The sequence below is a fragment of the Ips typographus genome, linkage group LG12 (genome assembly GCF_016097725.1).
Source record: "Ips typographus isolate SLU linkage group LG12, UJ_Ityp_2.0, whole genome shotgun sequence".
Taxonomy (NCBI): domain Eukaryota; kingdom Metazoa; phylum Arthropoda; class Insecta; order Coleoptera; family Curculionidae; genus Ips; species Ips typographus.
The window spans coordinates 2935641-2955867 of record NC_138433.1 but is presented as its reverse complement, the minus strand read 5'-3'; the positions used below and the strand labels follow the sequence as shown (position 1 = coordinate 2955867).

The following is a 20227-nucleotide window of genomic DNA, read 5'->3' as shown; positions in this document are numbered from 1 at the left end:
TATTTGTTATTGCAAAATTTATTTTGGAACGGACTATAGAAAATCCACTCTAAAAACAGGAAAATGTTTAAATAAAATTGTCCACCCTGTATCTCAATTCCTGATGATCCGAAGTTGACGAAACTTGGGATTCTACTAAAACACACATTTCTCTTTAAATTCCTGAAAATTTCCGATTTTTCCCTCACTCGGTTTATACAGGGTGGACCAGTAAACAAACCCAAGTTGGTTTTCAAAAAAATTAAATTGTCCACCCTGTATCTTAGTTCCTGATGATCCGAACTTGACGAAACTTGGGACACTACTAAAACACACTTTTCTCTTTAAATTCCTGAAAATTTCCGATTTTTTCCTCACTCGGTTTATACAGGGTGGACCAGCAAACAAACCCAAGTTGGTTTCCAGGGAAATAAAATTGTCCACCCTGTATCTTAGTTCCTGATGATCTGAACTTGACGAAACTTGGGATTCTACTAAAACTCACTTTTCTCTTTGAAATCCTGAAAATTTCCGATTTTTTCCTCACTCGGTTTATACAGGGTGGACTAGTAAACAAACCCAAGTTGGTTTTCAAAAAAATTAAATTGTCCACCCTGTATCTTAGTTCCTGATGATCCGAACTTGACGAAACTTGGGATTCTACTAAAACACACTTTTTTCTTTAAATTCCTGAAAGTTTCAGATTTTTCCCTCACTCGGTTTATACAGGGTGGACCAGTAAACAAACCCAAGTTGGTTTTCAAAAAAATTAAATTGTCCACCCTGTATCTTAGTTCCTGATGATCCGAAGTTGACGAAACTTGGGATTCTACTAAAACACACTTTTCTCTTTAAAATCCTGAAAATTACAGATTTTTTTCTCACTTGGTTTATACAGGGTGGACTAGTAAACAAACCCAAGTTGGTTTTCAAAAAAATAAAATTGTCCACCCTGTATCTTAGTTCCTGATGATCCGAACTTGACGAAACTTGGGATTCTACTAAAACACACTTTTATCTTTAAATTCCTGAAAATTTCACATTTTTCCCTCACTCGGTTTATACAGGGTGGACTAGTAAACAAACCCAAGTTGGTTTTCAAAAAAATTAAATTGTCCACCCTGTATCTTAGTTCCTGATGATCCGAACTTGACGAAACTTGGGATTCTACTAAAACACACTTTTCTCTTTAAATTCCTGAAAATTTCAGATTTTTTTCTCACTTGGTTTATACAGGGTGGACTAGTAAACAAACCCAAGTTGGTTTCCAAGAAAATAAAATTGTTCACCCTGTATCTCAATTCCTGATGATCCGAACTTGATGAAACTTGGGATTCTACTAAAACACACTTTTCTCTTTAAATTCCTGAAAATTTCAGATTTTTTTCTCACTTGGTTTATACAGGGTGGACTAGTAAACAAACCCAAGTTGGTTTCCAAGAAAATAAAATTGTTCACCCTGTATCTCAATTCCTGATGATCCGAACTTGACGAAACTTGGGATTCTACTAAAACACACTTTTTTCTTTAAATTCCTGAAAGTTTCAGATTTTTCCCTCACTCGGTTTATACAGGGTGGACCAGTAAACAAACCCAAGTTGGTTTTCAAAAAAATTAAATTGTCCACCCTGTAACTCAATTCCTGATGATCCGAACTTGATGAAACGTGGGATTCTACTAAAACACACTTTTCTCTTTAAAATCCTGAAAATTACAGATTTTTTTCTCACTTGGTTTATACAGGGTGGACTAGTAAACAAACCCAAGTTGGTTTTCAAAAAAATAAAATTGTCCACCCTGTATCTTAGTTCCTGATGATCCGAACTTGACGAAACTTGGGATTCTACTAAAACACACTTTTATCTTTAAATTCCTGAAAATTTCACATTTTTCCCTCACTCGGTTTATACAGGGTGGACTAGTAAACAAACCCAAGTTGGTTTTCAAAAAAATTAAATTGTCCACCCTGTATCTTAGTTCCTGATGATCCGAAGTTGACGAAACTTGGGATTCTACTAAAACACACTTTTCTCTTTAAATTCCTGAAAATTTCAGATTTTTTTCTCACTTGGTTTATACAGGGTGGACTAGTAAACAAACCCAAGTTGGTTTCCAAGAAAATAAAATTGTTCACCCTGTATCTCAATTCCTGATGATCCGAACTTGATGAAACTTGGGATTCTACTAAAACACACTTTTCTCTTTAAATTCCTGAAAATTTCAGATTTTTCCCTCACTCGGTTTATACAGGGTGGACCAGTAAACAAATCCAAGTTGGTTTTCAAAAAAATTAAATTGTCCACCCTGTATCTTAGTTCCTGATGATCCGAAGTTGACGAAACTTGGGATTCTACTAAAACACACTTTTCTCTTTAAATTCCTGAAAGTTTCAGATTTTTTCCTCACTCGGTTTATACAGGGTGGACCAGTAAACAAACCCAAGTTGGTTTTCAAAAAAATTAAATTGTCCACCCTGTATCTTAGTTCCTGATGATCCGAAGTTGACGAAACTTGGGATTCTACTAAAACACACTTTTCTCTTTAAATTCCTGAAAATTTAAGATTTTTTCCTCACTCGGTTTATACAGGGTGGACCAGTAAACAAACCCAAGTTGGTTTTCAAAAAAATTAAATTGTCCACCCTGTATCTTAGTTCCTGATGATCCGAAGTTGACGAAACTTGGGATTCTACTAAAACACACTTTTCTCTTTAAAATCCTGAAAATTACAGATTTTTTCCTCACTCGGTTTATACAGGGTGGACCAGTAAACAAACCGAAGTTGGTTTTCAAAAAAATAAAATTGTCCACCCTGTATCTTAGTTCCTGATGATCCGAAGTTGACGAAACTTGGGATTCTACTAAAACACACTTTTCTCTTTAAAATCCTGAAAATTACAGATTTTTTCCTCACTCGGTTTATACAGGGTGGACCAGTAAACAAACCCAAGTTGGTTTTCAAAAAAATTAAATTGTCCACCCTGTATCTTAGTTCCTGATGATCCGAAGTTGACGAAACTTGGGATTCTACTAAAACACACTTTTCTCTTTAAATTCCTGAAAATTTCAGATTTTTCCCTCACTCGGTTTATACAGGGTGGACCAGTAAACAAACCCAAGTTGGTTTTCAAAAAAATTAAATTGTCCACCCTGTATCTTAGTTCCTGATGATCCGAAGTTGACGAAACTTGGGATTCTACTAAAACACACTTTTCTCTTTAAATTCCTGAAAATTTCAGATTTTTTTCTCACTCGGTTTATACAGGGTGGACCAGTAAACAAACCCAAGTTGATTTTCAGGAAAATAAAATTGTCCACCCTGTATCTTAGTTCCTGATGATCCGAAGTTGACGAAACTTGGGATTCTACTAAAACACACTTTTCTCTTTAAATTCCTAAAAATTTCAGATTTTTCCCTCACTCGGTTTATACAGGGTGGACCAGTAAACAAACCCAAGTTGGTTTTCAAAAAAATTAAATTGTCCACCCTGTATCTTAGTTCCTGATGATCCGAACTTGATGAAACTTGGGATTCTACTAAAACACACTTTTCTCTTTAAATTCCTGAAAATTTCAGATTTTTCCCTCACTCGGTTTATACAGGGTGAACCAGTAAACAAACCCAAGTTGGTTTTCAAAAAAATTAAATTGTCCACCCTGTATCTTAGTTCCTGATGATCCGAAGTTGACGAAACTTGGGACACTACTAAAACACACTTTTTTCTTTAAATTCCTGAAAGTTTCAGATTTTTTCCTCACTCGGTTTATACAGGGTGGACCAGTAAACAAACCCAAGTTGGTTTTCAAAAAAATTAAATTGTCCACCCTGTAACTCAATTCCTGATGATCCGAACTTGATGAAACTTGGGATTCTACTAAAACACACTTTTCTCTTTAAATTCCTGAAAATTTCAGATTTTTCCCTCACTCGGTTTATACAGGGTGGACCAGTAAACAAACCCAAGTTGGTTTTCAAAAAAATTAAATTGTCCACCCTGTATCTTAGTTCCTGATGATCCGAAGTTGACGAAACTTGGGATTCTACTAAAACACACTTTTCTCTTTAAATTCCTGAAAATTTCAGATTTTTTTCTCACTCGGTTTATACAGGGTGGACCAGTAAACAAACCCAAGTTGATTTTCAGGAAAATAAAATTGTCCACCCTGTATCTTAGTTCCTGATGATCCGAAGTTGACGAAACTTGGGACACTACTAAAACACACTTTTCTCTTTAAATTCCTAAAAATTTCAGATTTTTCCCTCACTCGGTTTATACAGGGTGGACCAGTAAACAAACCCAAGTTGGTTTTCAAAAAAATTAAATTGTCCACCCTGTATCTTAGTTCCTGATGATCCGAACTTGATGAAACTTGGGATTCTACTAAAACACACTTTTCTCTTTAAATTCCTGAAAATTTCAGATTTTTCCCTCACTCGGTTTATACAGGGTGAACCAGTAAACAAACCCAAGTTGGTTTTCAAAAAAATTAAATTGTCCACCCTGTATCTTAGTTCCTGATGATCCGAAGTTGACGAAACTTGGGACACTACTAAAACACACTTTTTTCTTTAAATTCCTGAAAGTTTCAGATTTTTTCCTCACTCGGTTTATACAGGGTGGACCAGTAAACAAACCCAAGTTGGTTTTCAAAAAAATTAAATTGTCCACCCTGTAACTCAATTCCTGATGATCCGAACTTGATGAAACTTGGGATTCTACTAAAACACACTTTTCTCTTTAAATTCCTGAAAATTTCAGATTTTTCCCTCACTCGGTTTATACAGGGTGGACCAGTAAACAAACCCAAGTTGGTTTTCAAAAAAATTAAATTGTCCACCCTGTATCTTAGTTCCTGATGATCCGAAGTTGACGAAACTTGGGATTCTACTAAAACACACTTTTCTCTTTAAATTCCTAAAAATTTCAGATTTTTCCCTCACTCGGTTTATACAGGGTGGACCAGTAAACAAACCCAAGTTGGTTTTCAAAAAAATAAAATTGTCCACCCTGTATCTTAGTTCCTGATGATCCGAAGTTGACGAAACTTGGGATTCTACTAAAACACACTTTTCTCTTTAAAATCCTGAAAATTACAGATTTTTCCCTCACTCGGTTTATACAGGGTGGACTAGTAAACAAACCCAAGTTGATTTTCAGGAAAATAAAATTGTCCACCCTGTATCTTAGTTCCTGATGATCCGAACTTGATGAAACTTGGGATTCTACTAAAACACACTTTTCTCTTTAAATTCCTAAAAATTTCAGATTTTTCCCTCACTCGGTTTATACAGGGTGGACCAGTAAACAAACCCAAGTTGGTTTTCAAAAAAATTAAATTGTCCACCCTGTATCTTAGTTCCTGATGATCCGAACTTGATGAAACTTGGGATTCTACTAAAACACACTTTTCTCTTTAAATTCCTAAAAATTTCAGATTTTTCCCTCACTCGGTTTATACAGGGTGGACCAGTAAACAAACCCAAGTTGGTTTTCAAAAAAATTAAATTGTCCACCCTGTATCTTAGTTCCTGATGATCCGAACTTGATGAAACTTGGGATTCTACTAAAACACACTTTTCTCTTTAAATTCCTGAAAATTTCAGATTTTTTCCTCACTCGGTTTATACAGGGTGGACCAGTAAACAAACCCAAGTTGGTTTTCAAAAAAATTAAATTGTCCACCCTGTAACTCAATTCCTGATGATCCGAACTTGATGAAACTTGGGATTCTACTAAAACACACTTTTCTCTTTAAATTCCTGAAAATTTCAGATTTTTCCCTCACTCGGTTTATACAGGGTGGACCAGTAAACAAACCCAAGTTGGTTTTCAAAAAAATAAAATTGTCCACCCTGTATCTTAGTTCCTGATGATCCGAAGTTGACGAAACTTGGGATTCTACTAAAACACACTTTTCTCTTTAAATTCCTGAAAATTTCAGATTTTTCCCTCACTCGGTTTATACAGGGTGGACTAGTAAACAAACCCAAGTTGATTTTCAGGAAAATAAAATTGTCCACCCTGTATCTTAGTTCCTGATGATTCGAAGTTAACGAAACTTGGGATTCTACTAAAACACACTTTTCTCTTTAAATTCCTAAAAATTTCAGATTTTTCCCTCACTCGGTTTATACAGGGTGGACCAGTAAACAAACCCAAGTTGGTTTTCAAAAAAATTAAATTGTCCACCCTGTATCTTAGTTCCTGATGATCCGAACTTGATGAAACTTGGGATTCTACTAAAACACACTTTTCTCTTTAAATTCCTGAAAATTTCAGATTTTTCCCTCACTCGGTTTATACAGGGTGGACCAGTAAACAAACCCAAGTTGGTTTTCAAAAAAATTAAATTGTCCACCCTGTATCTTAGTTCCTGATGATCCGAAGTTGACGAAACTTGGGACACTACTAAAACACACTTTTTTCTTTAAATTCCTGAAAGTTTCAGATTTTTTCCTCACTCGGTTTATACAGGGTGGACCAGTAAACAAACCCAAGTTGGTTTTCAAAAAAATTAAATTGTCCACCCTGTAACTCAATTCCTGATGATCCGAACTTGATGAAACTTGGGATTCTACTAAAACACACTTTTCTCTTTAAATTCCTGAAAATTTCAGATTTTTCCCTCACTCGGTTTATACAGGGTGGACCAGTAAACAAACCCAAGTTGGTTTTCAAAAAAATAAAATTGTCCACCCTGTATCTTAGTTCCTGATGATCCGAAGTTGATGAAACTTGGGATTCTACTAAAACACACTTTTCTCTTTAAAATCCTGAAAATTTCACATTTTTCCCTCACTCGGTTTGTACAGGGTGGACTAGTAAACAAACCCAAGTTGGTTTTCAAAAAAATAAAATTGTCCACCCTGTATCTTAGTTCCTGATGATCCGAAGTTGACGAAACTTGGGATTCTACTAAAACACACTTTTCTCTTTAAATTCCTAAAAATTTCAGATTTTTCCCTCACTCGGTTTATACAGGGTGGACCAGTAAACAAACCCAAGTTGGTTTTCAAAAAAATTAAATTGTTCACCCTGTATCTCAATTCCTGATGATCCGAACTTGACGAAACTTGGGATTCTACTAAAACACACTTTTCTCTTTAAATTCCTGAAAATTTCAGATTTTTCCCTCACTCGGTTTATACAGGGTGGACCAGTAAACAAACCGAAGTTGGTTTTCAAAAAAATAAAATTGTCCACCCTGTATCTTAGTTCCTGATGATCCGAAGTTGACGAAACTTGGGATTCTACTAAAACACACTATTCTCTTTAAAATCCTGAAAATTACAGATTTTTTCCTCACTCGGTTTATACAGGGTGGACCAGTAAACAAACCCAAGTTGGTTTTCAAAAAAATAAAATTTTCCACCCTGTATCTCAATTCCTGATGATCCGAACTTGATGAAACTTGGGATTCTACTAAAACACACTTTTCTCTTTAAATTCCTGAAAATTTCAGATTTTTTTCTCACTCGGTTTATACAGGGTGGACTAGTAAACAAACCCAAGTTGGTTTCCAGGGAAATAAAATTGTCCACCTTGTATCTTAGTTCCTGATGATCCGAAGTTGACGAAACTTGGGATTCTACTAAAACACACTTTTCTCTTTAAATTCCTGAAAATTTCAGATTTTTTTCTCACTCGGTTTATACAGGGTGGACTAGTAAACAAACCCAAGTTGGTTTTCAAAAAAATTAAATTGTCCACCCTGTATCTTAGTTCCTGATGATCCCAAGTTGACGAAACTTGGGACACTACTAAAACACACTTTTTTCTTTAAATTCCTGAAAGTTTCAGATTTTTCCCTCACTCGGTTTATACAGGGTGGACCAGTAAACAAACCCAAGTTGGTTTTCAAAAAAATTAAATTGTCCACCCTGTATCTTAGTTTCTGATGATCCGAAGTTGACGAAACTTGGGATTATACTAAAACACACTTTTTTTTTTAAAATCCTGAAAATTCCAGATTGCAGAAAAAATAAAATCACGTGGTTGCGGTACAAATAACGCCGCTAGAGGGCGTCAAAGTTGCTCGTACAGTTTTAGTAAACATTTCAAACTTTAACAGCTTCAACCGACTGTAACTCGATTATTTTGACAGATACGTCAAAATGACAGATAAACAGTTTTGTAGAGCAGACTTAAAGCTTTCCAAAAATGTCCTAAAATCACGTGGTCAAGGTACAAATAACGCCGCTAGAGGGCGTCAAAGTTGCTCGTACGTTTTTAGTGACCATTTCAAACTTTAACAGTTTCAACCGGCTGTAACTCGGTTATTTTGACAGATACGTCAAAGTGACAGATAAACAGTTTTGTAGAGCAGATTTCAAGCTTTCCAAAAATGTCCTAAAATAATGTGGTTAAGGGACAAATAACGCCGCTAGAGGGCGTCAAAGCTGCTTGAACACTTTTTAGTGAACATTTCCAACTTTAACAGCTTCAACCAGCTGTAACTCGGTTATTTTGACAGATACGTCAAAGTGACAGATAAACAGTTTTGTAGAGCAGATTTCAAGCTTTCCAAAAATGTCCTAAAATAATGTGGTTAAGGGACAAATAACGCCGCTAGAGGGCGTCAAAGCTGCTTGAACACTTTTTAGTGAACATTTCCAACTTTAACAGCTTCAACCAGCTGTAACTCGGTTATTTTGACAGATACGTCAAAGTGACAGATAAACAGTTTTGTAGAGCAGATTTCAAGCTTTCCAAAAATGTCCTAAAATAATGTGGTTAAGGGACAAATAACGCCGCTAGAGGGCGTCAAAGCTGCTTGAACACTTTTTAGTGAACATTTCCAACTTTAACAGCTTCAACCAGCTGTAACTCGGTTATTTTGACAGGTACGTCAAAGTGACAGATAAACAGTTTTGTAGAGCAGATTTCAAGCTTTCCAAAAATGTCCTAAAATCACGTGGTTAAGGTACAAAGAACGCCGCTAGAGGGCGTCAAAGTTGCTCAAACACATTTTAGTGAACATTTCAAACTTTAACAGCTTCAACCAGCTGTAACTCGGTTATTTTGACAGATACGTCAAAATGACAAATAAACGATTTTGTAGAGCACATTTCAAGCTTTCCAAAAATGTTCTAAAATCACGTGGTTAAGGTACAAATAATGCCGCTAGAGGGCGTCAAAGTTGCTCGAACACTTTTAGTGAACATTTCAAACTTTAACAGCTTCAACCAGCTGTAATTCGGTTATTTTGACAGGTACGTCAAAATGACAGATAAACAGTTTTGTAGAGCAGACTTAAAGCTTTCCAAAAATGTCCTAAAATCACGTGGTTAAGGTACAAAGAACGCCGCTAGAGGGCGTCAAAGTTGCTCGTACGTTTTTAGTGAACATTTCAAACTTTAACAGCTTCAACCAGCTGTAACTCGATTATTTTGACAGATACGTCAAAATGACAGATAAACGATTTTGTAGAGCACATTTCAAGCTTTCCAAAAATGTACTAAAATAATGTGGTTGTGATACAATAAACGCCGCTAGAGGGCGTCAAAGTTGCTGCGAACACTTTTAGTGAACATTTCAAACTTTAACAGTTTCAACCAGCTGTAATTCGGTTATTTTGACAGATACGTCAAAATGACAAATAAACAGTTTTGTAGAGCACATTTCAAGCTTTCCAAAAAAGTCCTAAAATCACGTGGTTGAGGTACAAATAACGCCGCTAGAGGGCGTCAAAGTTGCTCGAACACTTTTTAGTGAACATTTCAAACTTTAACAGCTTCAACCGACTGTAACTCGGTTATTTTGACAGATACGTCAAAATGACAGATAAACGATTTTGTAGAGCACATTTCAAGCTTCTCAAAAATGTCCTAAAATCACGTGGTTGAGGTACAAATAACGCCGCTAGAGGGCGTCAAAGTTGCTTCGAACACTTTTAGTGAACATTTCAAACTTTGACAGGTTCAACCAGCTGTAACTCGGTTATTTTGACAGGTACGTCAAAGTGACAGATAAACAGTTTTGTAGAGCAGATTTCAAGCTTTCCAAAAATGTCCTAAAATAATGTGGTTGTGATACAATAAACGCCGCTAGAGGGCGTCAAAGTTGCTGCGAACACTTTTAGTGAACATTTCAAACTTTAACAGTTTCAACCAGCTGTAACTCGATTATTTTGACAAATACGTCAAAATGACAGATAAACAGTTTTGTAGAGCAGATTTGAAGCTTTCCAAAAATGTCATAAAATCACGTGGTTAAGGGACAAATAACGCCGCTAGAGGGCGTCAAAGTTGCTCGTACGTTTTTAGTGAACATTTCAAACTTTAACAGCTTCAACCAGCTGTAACTCGGTTATTTTGACAGATACGTCAAAATGACAGATAAACGATTTTGTAGAGCACATTTCAAGCTTTCCAAAAATGTCCTAAAATCACGTGGTTGCGGTACAAATAACGCCGCTAGAGGGCGTCAAAGTTAAAAAAACTAAGCCTTCTGGTACACCAATTATATTTGCTCAAACCGAGTCGATTCGGCAACGCCGCTTACAATGAAACTTAATACTAGTAACGGCCGCTACGGCCTGACCGACGTCCAGGCGATCTGCTGCTGCCTCTGCCCCTGGAACGGGAGCGGGCTCGTCGGGGGGACCGCGACCGCGATCTGGGTCTTGGGGCTCCGCCCCCCACTCCACCGCCCCCTCTACCGCCTTTCCGGCGCGAGTACAGATACCTACAGAAACGATCGATGGACATTATTTTGGAATAAACTATAGATTTTTAAATGACCGTTATTTTGAAACAGACTATATAACATTATTTAATGATTTTTTTTCATTTGAAAACCGACCGATGAACGTTATTTTGGGACGAACCATAGATTTTTTGAAATGATCGTTATTTTACGTTAAGATTATTTTGAAACAGACTATATCATTATTTCAAAATGGAAAAAATTACAATTTGGCAACGTTGCCAGAATTTCATAAAAATTGAGGAAAATAGTCAAAGTGACAACATTGCAAGAATTTGATTAAAATAGAGAAAAAATAGTAATTTGGCAACGTTGCAAAAATTTCACTAAACCAAAGAAAAAATGTTAATTTGACAACGTTGCCAGAAGAATTAGTCAATTTGGCAACGCTGCAAGCGTTTTATCAAAAATGGAAAACATGACAATTTGGCAACGTTGCTCTTTTGAAAACCGATCGATGAACATTATTTTGAAACATACTATATCATTATTCAATGCTATTTTCATTTGAAACCGACTATATTTTTTTTTAAGTGCACATTATTTTGAAACAAAGCATAGATTTTTTAAATAACCGTTATTTTGAACTGGATTATACCAATGTCATGTGACCTGTGTTTAGGAACAGACTATATCACCGACTGTATAAAATAAAAAAATAGTCGATTTGGCAACGTTGCTATAATTTAAAAAAAAAATGAGAAAAATGCTCAAATTAGCAACGTTGCAAAAATTCTGCCAAAAAAAAAAAGAAAAAATAGCAATTTGGCAACGTTGCAAACAATTTGTAAAAAATTAGGAAAAATGCAATTTTACAACGTTGCCAGAATTTTATAAAAAAATGAAAAAAATAGTCAAATTGGGAACGTTGCAAAAATTTGACCAAAAATGAGAAAAAAATAGCAATTTGACCACGTTGCAAACAATTGGTACAAAATTAGGAAAAATGCAATTTTACAACGTTGCCAGAAGAATTAGTCAATTTGGCAACGCTGCAAGCTTTTTATCAAAAATGGAAAACATATGACAATTTGGCAACGTTGCTCTTTTGAAAACCGATCGATGAACATTATTTCGAAACAGACTATATCATTATTTAATGACATTTTATCTGAAACCGACTGTAGCTATAGTTTTTGACACCGACTGTATAAAATTAAAAAAATAGTCGATTTGGCAACGTTGCTATAATTAAAAAAAAAAATGAGAAAAATGCTCAAATTAGCGACGTTGCAAAAATTTGACCAAAAATTAGAGAAAAAGACAATTTGGCAACGTTGCATGAGTTCTATAAAAAATGAGAAAAATAGTCAAATTGGCAACGTTGCAAAAAAAAAAATAAATAAATAAATTACAATTATAATAACACGTCACCGTGTGAAAGAGAGAGAGAGAAAAAAAGCGAAAAAAACAATAGTAAATAAAAAAAAATAAATAAAAAAAAATAAATAAAAAAAAATTAAATAAAAAAAATAAACAAATTACAATTATAATAACACGTCACCGTGTGAGAGAGAGAAAGAGAAAAAATGGAAAAACAATTGAAAATAAAAAAAATAAATAAAAAAAAAAATAAAAAAAAAATTAAATAAAAAAATAAATAAATTACAATTATAATAACACGTCACCGTGTGAGAGAGAGAAAGAGAAAAAATGGAAAAACAATTGAAAATAAAAAAAATAAATAAAAAAAAAATAAAAAAAAAATTAAATAAAAAAATAAATAAATTACAATTATAATAACACGTCACCGTGTGAGAGAGAGAAAGAGAAAAAATGGAAAAACAATTGAAAAAAAAAAAAATAAATAAAAAAAAAATAAATAAAAAAAATAAATAAATTACAATTATAATAACACGTCACCGTGTGAGAGAGAGAAAGAGAAAAAATGGAAAAACAATTGAAAAAAATTAATAAATAAATAAATAAAAAATAATAAATAAATAAAAAAAATAAATAAATTACAATTATAATAACACGTCACCGTGTGAGAGAGAGAAAAAGAAAAAATGGAAAAACAATTGAAAATAAAAAAAAAAAAAAAAAAAAAAAAAAACAAAAATAAAAAAAAAAAATAAATTACAATTATAATAACACGTCACCGTGTGAGAGAGAGAAAGAGAAAAAATGGAAAAACAATTGAAAAAAAAAAAAATAAATAAAAAAAAATAAATAAATAAATAAAAAAAATAAATAAATTACAATTATAATAACACGTCACCGTGTGAGAGAGAGAAAGAGAAAAAATGGAAAAACAATTGAAAATAAAAAAAATAAATAAATAAAAAAAAAAAAATTAAATAAAAAAAATAAATAAATTACAATTATAATAACACGTCACCGTGTGAGAGAGAGAAAGAGAAAAAATGGAAAAACAATTGAAAAAAAAAAATAAATAAATAAAAAAAAAAAAATAAATAAATAAAAAAAATAAATAAATTACAATTATAATAACACGTCACCGTGTGAGAGAGAGAAAGAGAAAAAATGGAAAAACAATTGAAAAAATAAAAAAAAAATAAAAAAAAAGAAAAAAAAAATTAAATAAAAAAAATAAATAAATTACAATTATAATTAATAAATTACCGTCTCAGTTCGCGGGAAATCGGCTTCAAATGCATGAAATTGCAGAAACCGGATCGGGTGCATTCGCCCATTTCGTATTGGCGGCAACACGCCTCCCGGAAATCGGTCACCGGACTCAATTCGGCGTAAACGGGACGACCGCCAAACCAGCGATTGTTCAGGTCGTTTACCGCCCGTTCGGCGTCCTCCTCCCTTCGAAACTGTCAAAAATACGTCAAGAAACGTCAAAAATAGCAACTGTCAAAAATACAAATGTCAAAAATAGAAATGTCAAGAAACGTCAAATAATGGAAATGTCAAGAAACGTCAAAAAAATGGAAATGTTAAAAAACGGCAAAAAATAGAAATGTCAAGAAACGTCAAAAAAATTGAATGTCAAGAAACGTCAAAAAAATGGAAATGTCAAAAAACGTCAAAAACTAGAAATGTCAAGAAACGTCAAAAAAATGGAAATGTCAAGAAACGTCAAAAAAATAGAAATGTCAAGAAACGTCAAAAAAATTGAATGTCAAGAAACGTCAAAAAAATGGAAATGTCAAAAAACGTCAAAAACTAGAAATGTCAAGAAACGTCAAAAAAATGGAAATGTCAAGAAACGTCAAAAAAATGGAAATGTCAAAAAACGTCAAAAAATAGAAATGTCAAGAAACGTCAAAAAAATGGAAATGTCAAAAAAACGTCAAAAAATAGAAATGTCAAGAAACGTCAAAAAAATGGAAATGTCAAAAAACGTCAAAAAATAGAAATGTCAAGAAACGTCAAAAAAATGGAAATGTCAAGAAACGTCAAAAATAGAAACTGTCAAAAATAAAAACGTCAAAAATAGAAATGTCAAAAAATAGAAATGTCATAAAATAGAAACGTCAAAAATATAAATGTCAAAAAATAGAAATGTCAAAAAATAGAAACGTCAAAAAACGTTAAAAATAGAAACTGTCAAAAATAGAAACGTCAAAAAATAGGAATGTCAAAAACAGCAACTGTCAAAAATAGCAACTATCAAAAATAGAAACGACAAAAATAGAAACTGTCAAAAATAGTAACCTCAAAAAATAGAAACATCAAAAAATATAAACGTCAAAAAATAGAAACGTCAAAAAATAAAAACGTCAAAACGAGAAATGTCAAAAATAGAAACTGTCAAAAATAGCAACTGTCAAAAATAGAAACGTCAAAAATAGCAACTGTCAAAAATAGAAACGTCAAAAAATAGAAACATCAAAAAATATAAACGTCAAAAAATAGAAACGTCAAAAAATAGAAACGTCAAAAATAGAAACTGTCAAAAATAGAAATGTCAAAAATAGCAACTGTCAAAAATAGAAACGTCAAAAATATAAATGTAAAAAATAGAAACGTCACAAAATAGAAATGTCAAAAATAGCAACTGTCAAAAATAGCAACTGTCAAACATAGAAACGTCAAAAATAGAAACTGTCAAAAATAGAAACTGTCAAAAATAGAAACGTCAAAAATAGAAATGTCAAAAAATAGAAATGTCATAAAATAGAAACGTCAAAAATATAAATGTCAAAAAATAGAAACTGTCAAAAATAGAAACGTCAAAAAATAGGAATGTCAAAAACAGCAACTGTCAAAAATAGCAACTATCAAAAATAGAAACGACAAAAATAGAAACTGTCAAAAATAGTAACGTCAAAAAATAGAAACATCAAAAAATATAAACGTCAAAAAATAGAAACGTCAAAAAATAAAAACGTCAAAAATAGAAACTGTCAAAAATAGCAACTGTCAAAAATAGAAACGTCAAAAATAGCAACTGTCAAAAATAGAAACGTCAAAAAATAGAAACATCAAAAAATATAAACGTCAAAAAATAGAAACGTCAAAAAATAGAAACGTCAAAAATAGAAACTGTCAAAAATAGAAATGTCAAAAATAGCAACTGTCAAAAATAGAAACGTCAAAAATATAAATGTAAAAAATAGAAACGTCAAAAAATAGAAATGTCAAAAATAGCAACTGTCAAAAATAGAAACGTCAAAAATAGGAACTGTCAAAAATAGAAACTGTCAAAAATAGAAATGTCAAAAATAGCAACTGTCAAAAATAGAAACGTCAAAAAATAGAAACTGTCAAAAATAGCAACTGTCAAAAATAGAAACGTCAAAAAATAGAAACATCAAAAAATATAAACGTCAAAAAATAGAAACGTCACAAAATAGAAATGTCAAAAATAGCAACTGTCAAAAATAGAAACGTCAAAAATAGGAACTGTCAAAAATAGAAACTGTCAAAAATAGAAACGTCAAAAAATAGAAACTGTCAAAAATAATAATAGTAATTTCTTTGTGTTTACAGCTTTATGGAGACAAATTTGACAGTTGTGACGTTAAGAGGCACTTTTATACTTTGCTTACGTCACGTGACAGCTGTCAGAACTGTCAAAACTCGTTCACCAGTGCCCTGAACATATAAAATGTCGCTCATAAACCTATAAAACTTGCTTGCTATGCTGGAAATGTGTGTGTAAACTCTTTGATAAGCATTTATAGGTTAATAGGTGACATTTTGACAGTTGTGACGTTTGTCTGTCAGTTTTTAATATGCTGCCTGTCAATCAAATGTCGACTGTCAAAATAGAAAATGGCGGCCGGTCCGTCAAATTGCCCAAACCTAAGTAAAGTTCATTCATGTTTTTCTCATTAATTTTTTATGCATTTTGTTGTTTAAATCTAAATAACTCGGTTATTTCACAATTTACGTCAAAAAGTCAGAGAAGGTAAAAGATAGTCCAGACTGTGAGGTTTCTAAAAATATGGTAACATGACCTTGTAACTTTGACAGTTTGGCCGCTAGAGGGCCTCAAAGTTTCCCTTTGCAGATCAGAAGAGTGTTTTAGACTACTTTTGCTTTAACCCTAAATAAGTCCGTTATTTGACAGTTTACGTCAAAAAGTCAAAGAAAGTAAAAGATAGTCCAGACTGTGAGGTTTCCAAAAATATGATTACATAAATCTGTATTGCTGTTCGTTTGGCCGCTAGAGGGCGCCAAAAGTACGCTTTGCAGATTAAAGTACTAGTTTTGACTACTTTTGCGGTTTAACCCTCTAACCGCGACCATATTGGATTTTTCTCGGTTAAAATGACTTAATTCAACTAATTTCAAGCTGGAAAACACGAATCTGACCTCCATTTTGCTCTAAATGACAGTCAATGTCAATTTTGACAGTTTTCAATGCGTGACACCATTACAAAATGACATTTTGACAAATGACACTTCACTTCACTTTTGGTACGTTAATCTAAAGATATTCGGGTAGTTAAAACAAATTTTTGAAATAAAAATTTTTTTCCAAAAAATCAGTAGGTACCATTCCAAAAAAAGTTTGAAAATTCTTGTTTTTAATTTTTTAAGGTCAAACGGTACCCGGTACCAAAAAAGTGCATAGAGGGTAAAAGTTGCGTACCATCGAGGTGCGTTTATGGTAAAAATTCAAAACCTCCAACTTAAAGCGTTTCTGAGATATTCAACAAAAACTACTTAAAAACAAGAGCTAACTTTGACGCCCTCTAGCGGCCAAACGGGCCAACTTAGCCGTGCCCGCTCAACGTCACGTGGTAGCCCAATTAAGTAGCTTTCTTTTCTTATATGGTGTGTTTTAGCAGAATGTCACAAATAAGCGAGTTATGGACAATTTTCTAGGAAAATGCACGAAAATGTAGCCCAAATTAGGAATTTTTGGGCCTACTATACTAACCGCGGCCATATTGGATTTTGCCCTGTCAAAGTGACGTTTTTAACTAATTTCAACCTCAGGAACACGAATCTGACCTCCATTTTGCTCTACCTGGCACGGTTTTTGAGATAACCTAAAGCAAAAGTAGTCTAAAACACTCTTCCTGTAAAATGGAATTTTGACGCCCTCTAGCGGCCAAACCGTAAAATTTTGTTATATTTTTATAAACCTCACAATCTGGACTATCTTTTACTTTCTTTGACGTTTTGACGTAACTTGTCAAATAACCGAGTTATTTACGGTTAAAGAAAAAAGTAGTCAAAATCAGTCCTTTAGTCTGCAAGGGGGAACTTTGAGGCCCTCTAACGGCCAAACCGTCAAAGTTACAAGGTCATGCGACCATATTTTTAGAAACCTCACAGTCTGTACCATCTTTTACCTTCTTTGACGTTTTGACGTAAACTGTCAAATAACCGAGTTATTCAGACTTAAACAACAAAGTGCCTTAAAAAATTAATGAGAAAAACATGAATAAACTTTACTTGGGTTTGGGCAATTTGACGGCCCGGCCGCCATTTTGTTGATGTTTTTTTTGGACAGTTGACATTTAGATGACAGGCAGAATATTAAAAAACTGACAGACAAACGTCACAACTGTCAAAATGTCACCTATCAACCTATAAATGCTGATCGGCGAGTTTACACACACATTTCCAGCATAGCAAGCAAGTTTTGTCGTTTCATAGCTTTATGGGCGAATTTTGACAGTTTTGACAGCTGTCACGTGACGCAAGCACATTATAAAAGTGCGTGTTAACGTCACAACTGTCAAATTTGGCTCCATCGAGCTGTAAACACCAAAAGAAACTCTATTTGACATTTTACACGTTCCGGGCAGTGGTGAGCGAGTTTTGACAGTTCTGACAGCTGTCACGTGACGCAAGCAAAGTATAAAAGCGTTCCGTACTGTCAAAACTGTCAAATTTGGCTTCAAAAAGCTGTAAACATAAATTCCACCGCAATTTCTCAAATTAGCAACTATTTCTACTTTTACACTTTTATGGGTCACTGGTGAGTGCATTTTGACAGCTGTCAGTTGTCACCGTATCAGTCTGTCATTAAACGTCAAAGTTCGGAAGCTGCGACGTTGCCAAAGTTTTGATTTTGGCAACGTCGATTTAAATGTAATTTTCACGCTTTGAGAGTTGGAAAAATGGCCATTTTTTGTGGGGTTGGTTTACACCCAATTTAAGTGAATTTGTTGGGGAATACCTTGATGTAAACGTTGCCCACCAGATGGTCGCCCAAGTTGTCGCACACGTTCATCTCCTCAATTTCCCCATATTTGTCCTCGCACTCCACAAACACGTCCTCGAAGAAATTGTCGTAGTGCTCTTGCATTTCCTCGTCGGAGACGTTGGCCACCACTAATTCAGAAAAAAAACAGTTTGGAAGAGAAAATTATCAAAAATGTTGCCAAATCAACCAAAATGCAGATAATGGCAACATTGTACATCTGTAGAACAATTAACCTAACCCAAGTACTTCTCTGAACAAACCAGTTAGAGGTAAAATCATAAATAATGGCCCTTAAGACTCCTCGAAGCTGTATTAGTCGAGTTAACTAGAAAGTGAGGTTAATTTTGAGTAAAAGGTGCTACACTAAAACCCAGTTGTACTGGTTAGGGTTAAATGGCTAAACTGACCCTAAAAATGGGGGTAAAAACAAAAAAACAACTTACAATGACTTCCATCGGCGGATTTGGCGGAATTTTGGGGGTTTACGTACAAATTCTGCAGCAAACACGTTTGGGAAAAGGTCGGCTTGTTGTGGATCCTCGAGCAACGGTCGCCGTGCCGGCAGGCCCCAATTTTAAAGTAAAACGAACAGTTTACCCTGCAATACAAGCACCACGGTGATTTCGGGCAAAAATGGTTTTTTGGGCACAAATCGCTTACTTGTCCTTTTCGGTACCGAAAATTGACGCCAAATACTCGGCCATTGGGGCTGTTTAAACGCTGAAAAACGATTGAAATCGTGGAAAAACCCCGTTTTTCCAGGGGCCAGCATCAACAACCCTAAAAAAACAAAGCCACAAATGTCAGCTGTCGGAAAAATGTCAATTGTCAAATTCAGCCCGGGCGGGTCACGTGACCCCCAACTTAACATGGCGGCGTATGCCCACGTGACCAATTCTAACCTCAACTCTGTTTTGACATTGAGGTTGTTTTAACCCATATTTACTGTGTTTACCACTGATTTATAAGCAAAAGTAACCTAAACCCAAGTGTATTAGTTAGTGTTAGTGTTAATTAAGTGTGGAAAGCGTCTCCACGCAGTTACAGGACCTGGTAGGCGCAAAACCCTTTCAAACTAACCGTTTTCCAGCAATTTACACTTTGGGGCTCTAGTTGGCCTGGTTTGGGGCTCCCCTAGGTGATTTACACAGCCCTGGAGGTCTGGAAAGCGAAATCCCTCCAAGAATGTTTGACAGTTTTGACAGACTTTCACAATAACCTATACAACTGTTTACTAACTAACCATGAAGATTCCTGAAGAAGTTTTAGCTAAATTACCCTCCGGGGAGGATGTGCACCAGGTAAAAACAACCCCAAAGCAGACGAGTGAGTGCTAAAAGCTCTGATTGCAGTTTCTGCACCACATTATCAACAATTTGGACCAGAAAAGCGGTACAAACCTGGACCCAGAGCTGCACCAGCTAGCTGCCTACCTCAAAGAGTTTTACACTAAAAAAACCCTCGACCCCAACACTACTTTACCTGAAACCATCCCCCAGCACCTGGGCTCGGCTGTGGAAAGTGTTTTTCAGTCACGACAGGGCGATTTGGTGGGTCAGGTGGTTAGACGGAGAGTAGCCCAGAGTGGACGAAGCGTGGTGGAGAACTTCGACTGGAGGCTTAAGTGGATTCTGGGGTCTTCAGCAGCTGAGTTGCGCGAGCCAATTTGCCAGCTCGCCCTGATTTGTCTGGGGGATTTGGGCAAAAGTGTGGTGGGCTTCGAGTGCGACCTGAACGGGCTCGAGCAGTTGATTAGTGCATTGCAACAGTGTGAGTAAGGTTAAGTTGTACCAGTTATCAATAAAACTGCCTTTTTAGTGCTTGAAACCCCTTTTTCCACAATAGTTTTCTGGGCTAATCAGTCTAAATTGAAGGTTAGGTTAGGTTAGGTCAGTCACGTGATCGTCATGTAATTTTATAAACAGCTGGTCATGTGACTTTTTAGGGGGTGAAAC

General features: G+C 34.7%; 2 protein-coding genes across 4 annotated transcripts in view; one reads left to right on the top strand and one right to left on the bottom strand.

Moving 5' to 3' along the window:
* Positions 1 to 10427: 10427 nt before the first annotated feature.
* On the bottom strand, positions 10428 to 19895 carry U2af38 (U2 small nuclear riboprotein auxiliary factor 38). Of its 2 annotated transcripts, none has more exons than XM_081991055.1 (6): positions 19755 to 19895; positions 18933 to 19052; positions 18716 to 18870; positions 18246 to 18400; positions 13274 to 13473; positions 10428 to 10666 (listed from the first exon to the last, which is right to left on the bottom strand). In XM_081991055.1, exons 2-6 carry the CDS (start codon positions 18974 to 18976, stop codon positions 10498 to 10500), a joined length of 723 nt encoding a protein of 240 aa, XP_081847181.1. In that variant the 5' UTR covers positions 18977 to 19052; positions 19755 to 19895; the 3' UTR covers positions 10428 to 10497. The 2 variants fall into 2 exon arrangements, with proteins under 2 accessions (XP_081847181.1, XP_081847182.1); XM_081991056.1 differs by having other exon boundaries at positions 19747 to 19765.
* The window catches only part of LOC145736631 (uncharacterized), a 1326-nt gene continuing 281 nt past the window's right edge, over positions 19183 to 20227 (top strand). Inside the window, exons 1-3 of one of the 2 annotated variants that reach the window (XM_081991057.1) lie at positions 19183 to 19325; positions 19386 to 19573; positions 19625 to 20099. In XM_081991057.1, the coding sequence (XP_081847183.1) occupies positions 19517 to 19573; positions 19625 to 20050 (483 nt within the window). In that variant the 5' untranslated portion in view covers positions 19183 to 19325; positions 19386 to 19516 and the 3' untranslated portion in view covers positions 20051 to 20099. Of the gene's footprint in view, positions 19574 to 19624; positions 20100 to 20227 lie in introns of those variants that run through there. The other variant, XM_081991058.1, reaches the window with a different exon arrangement.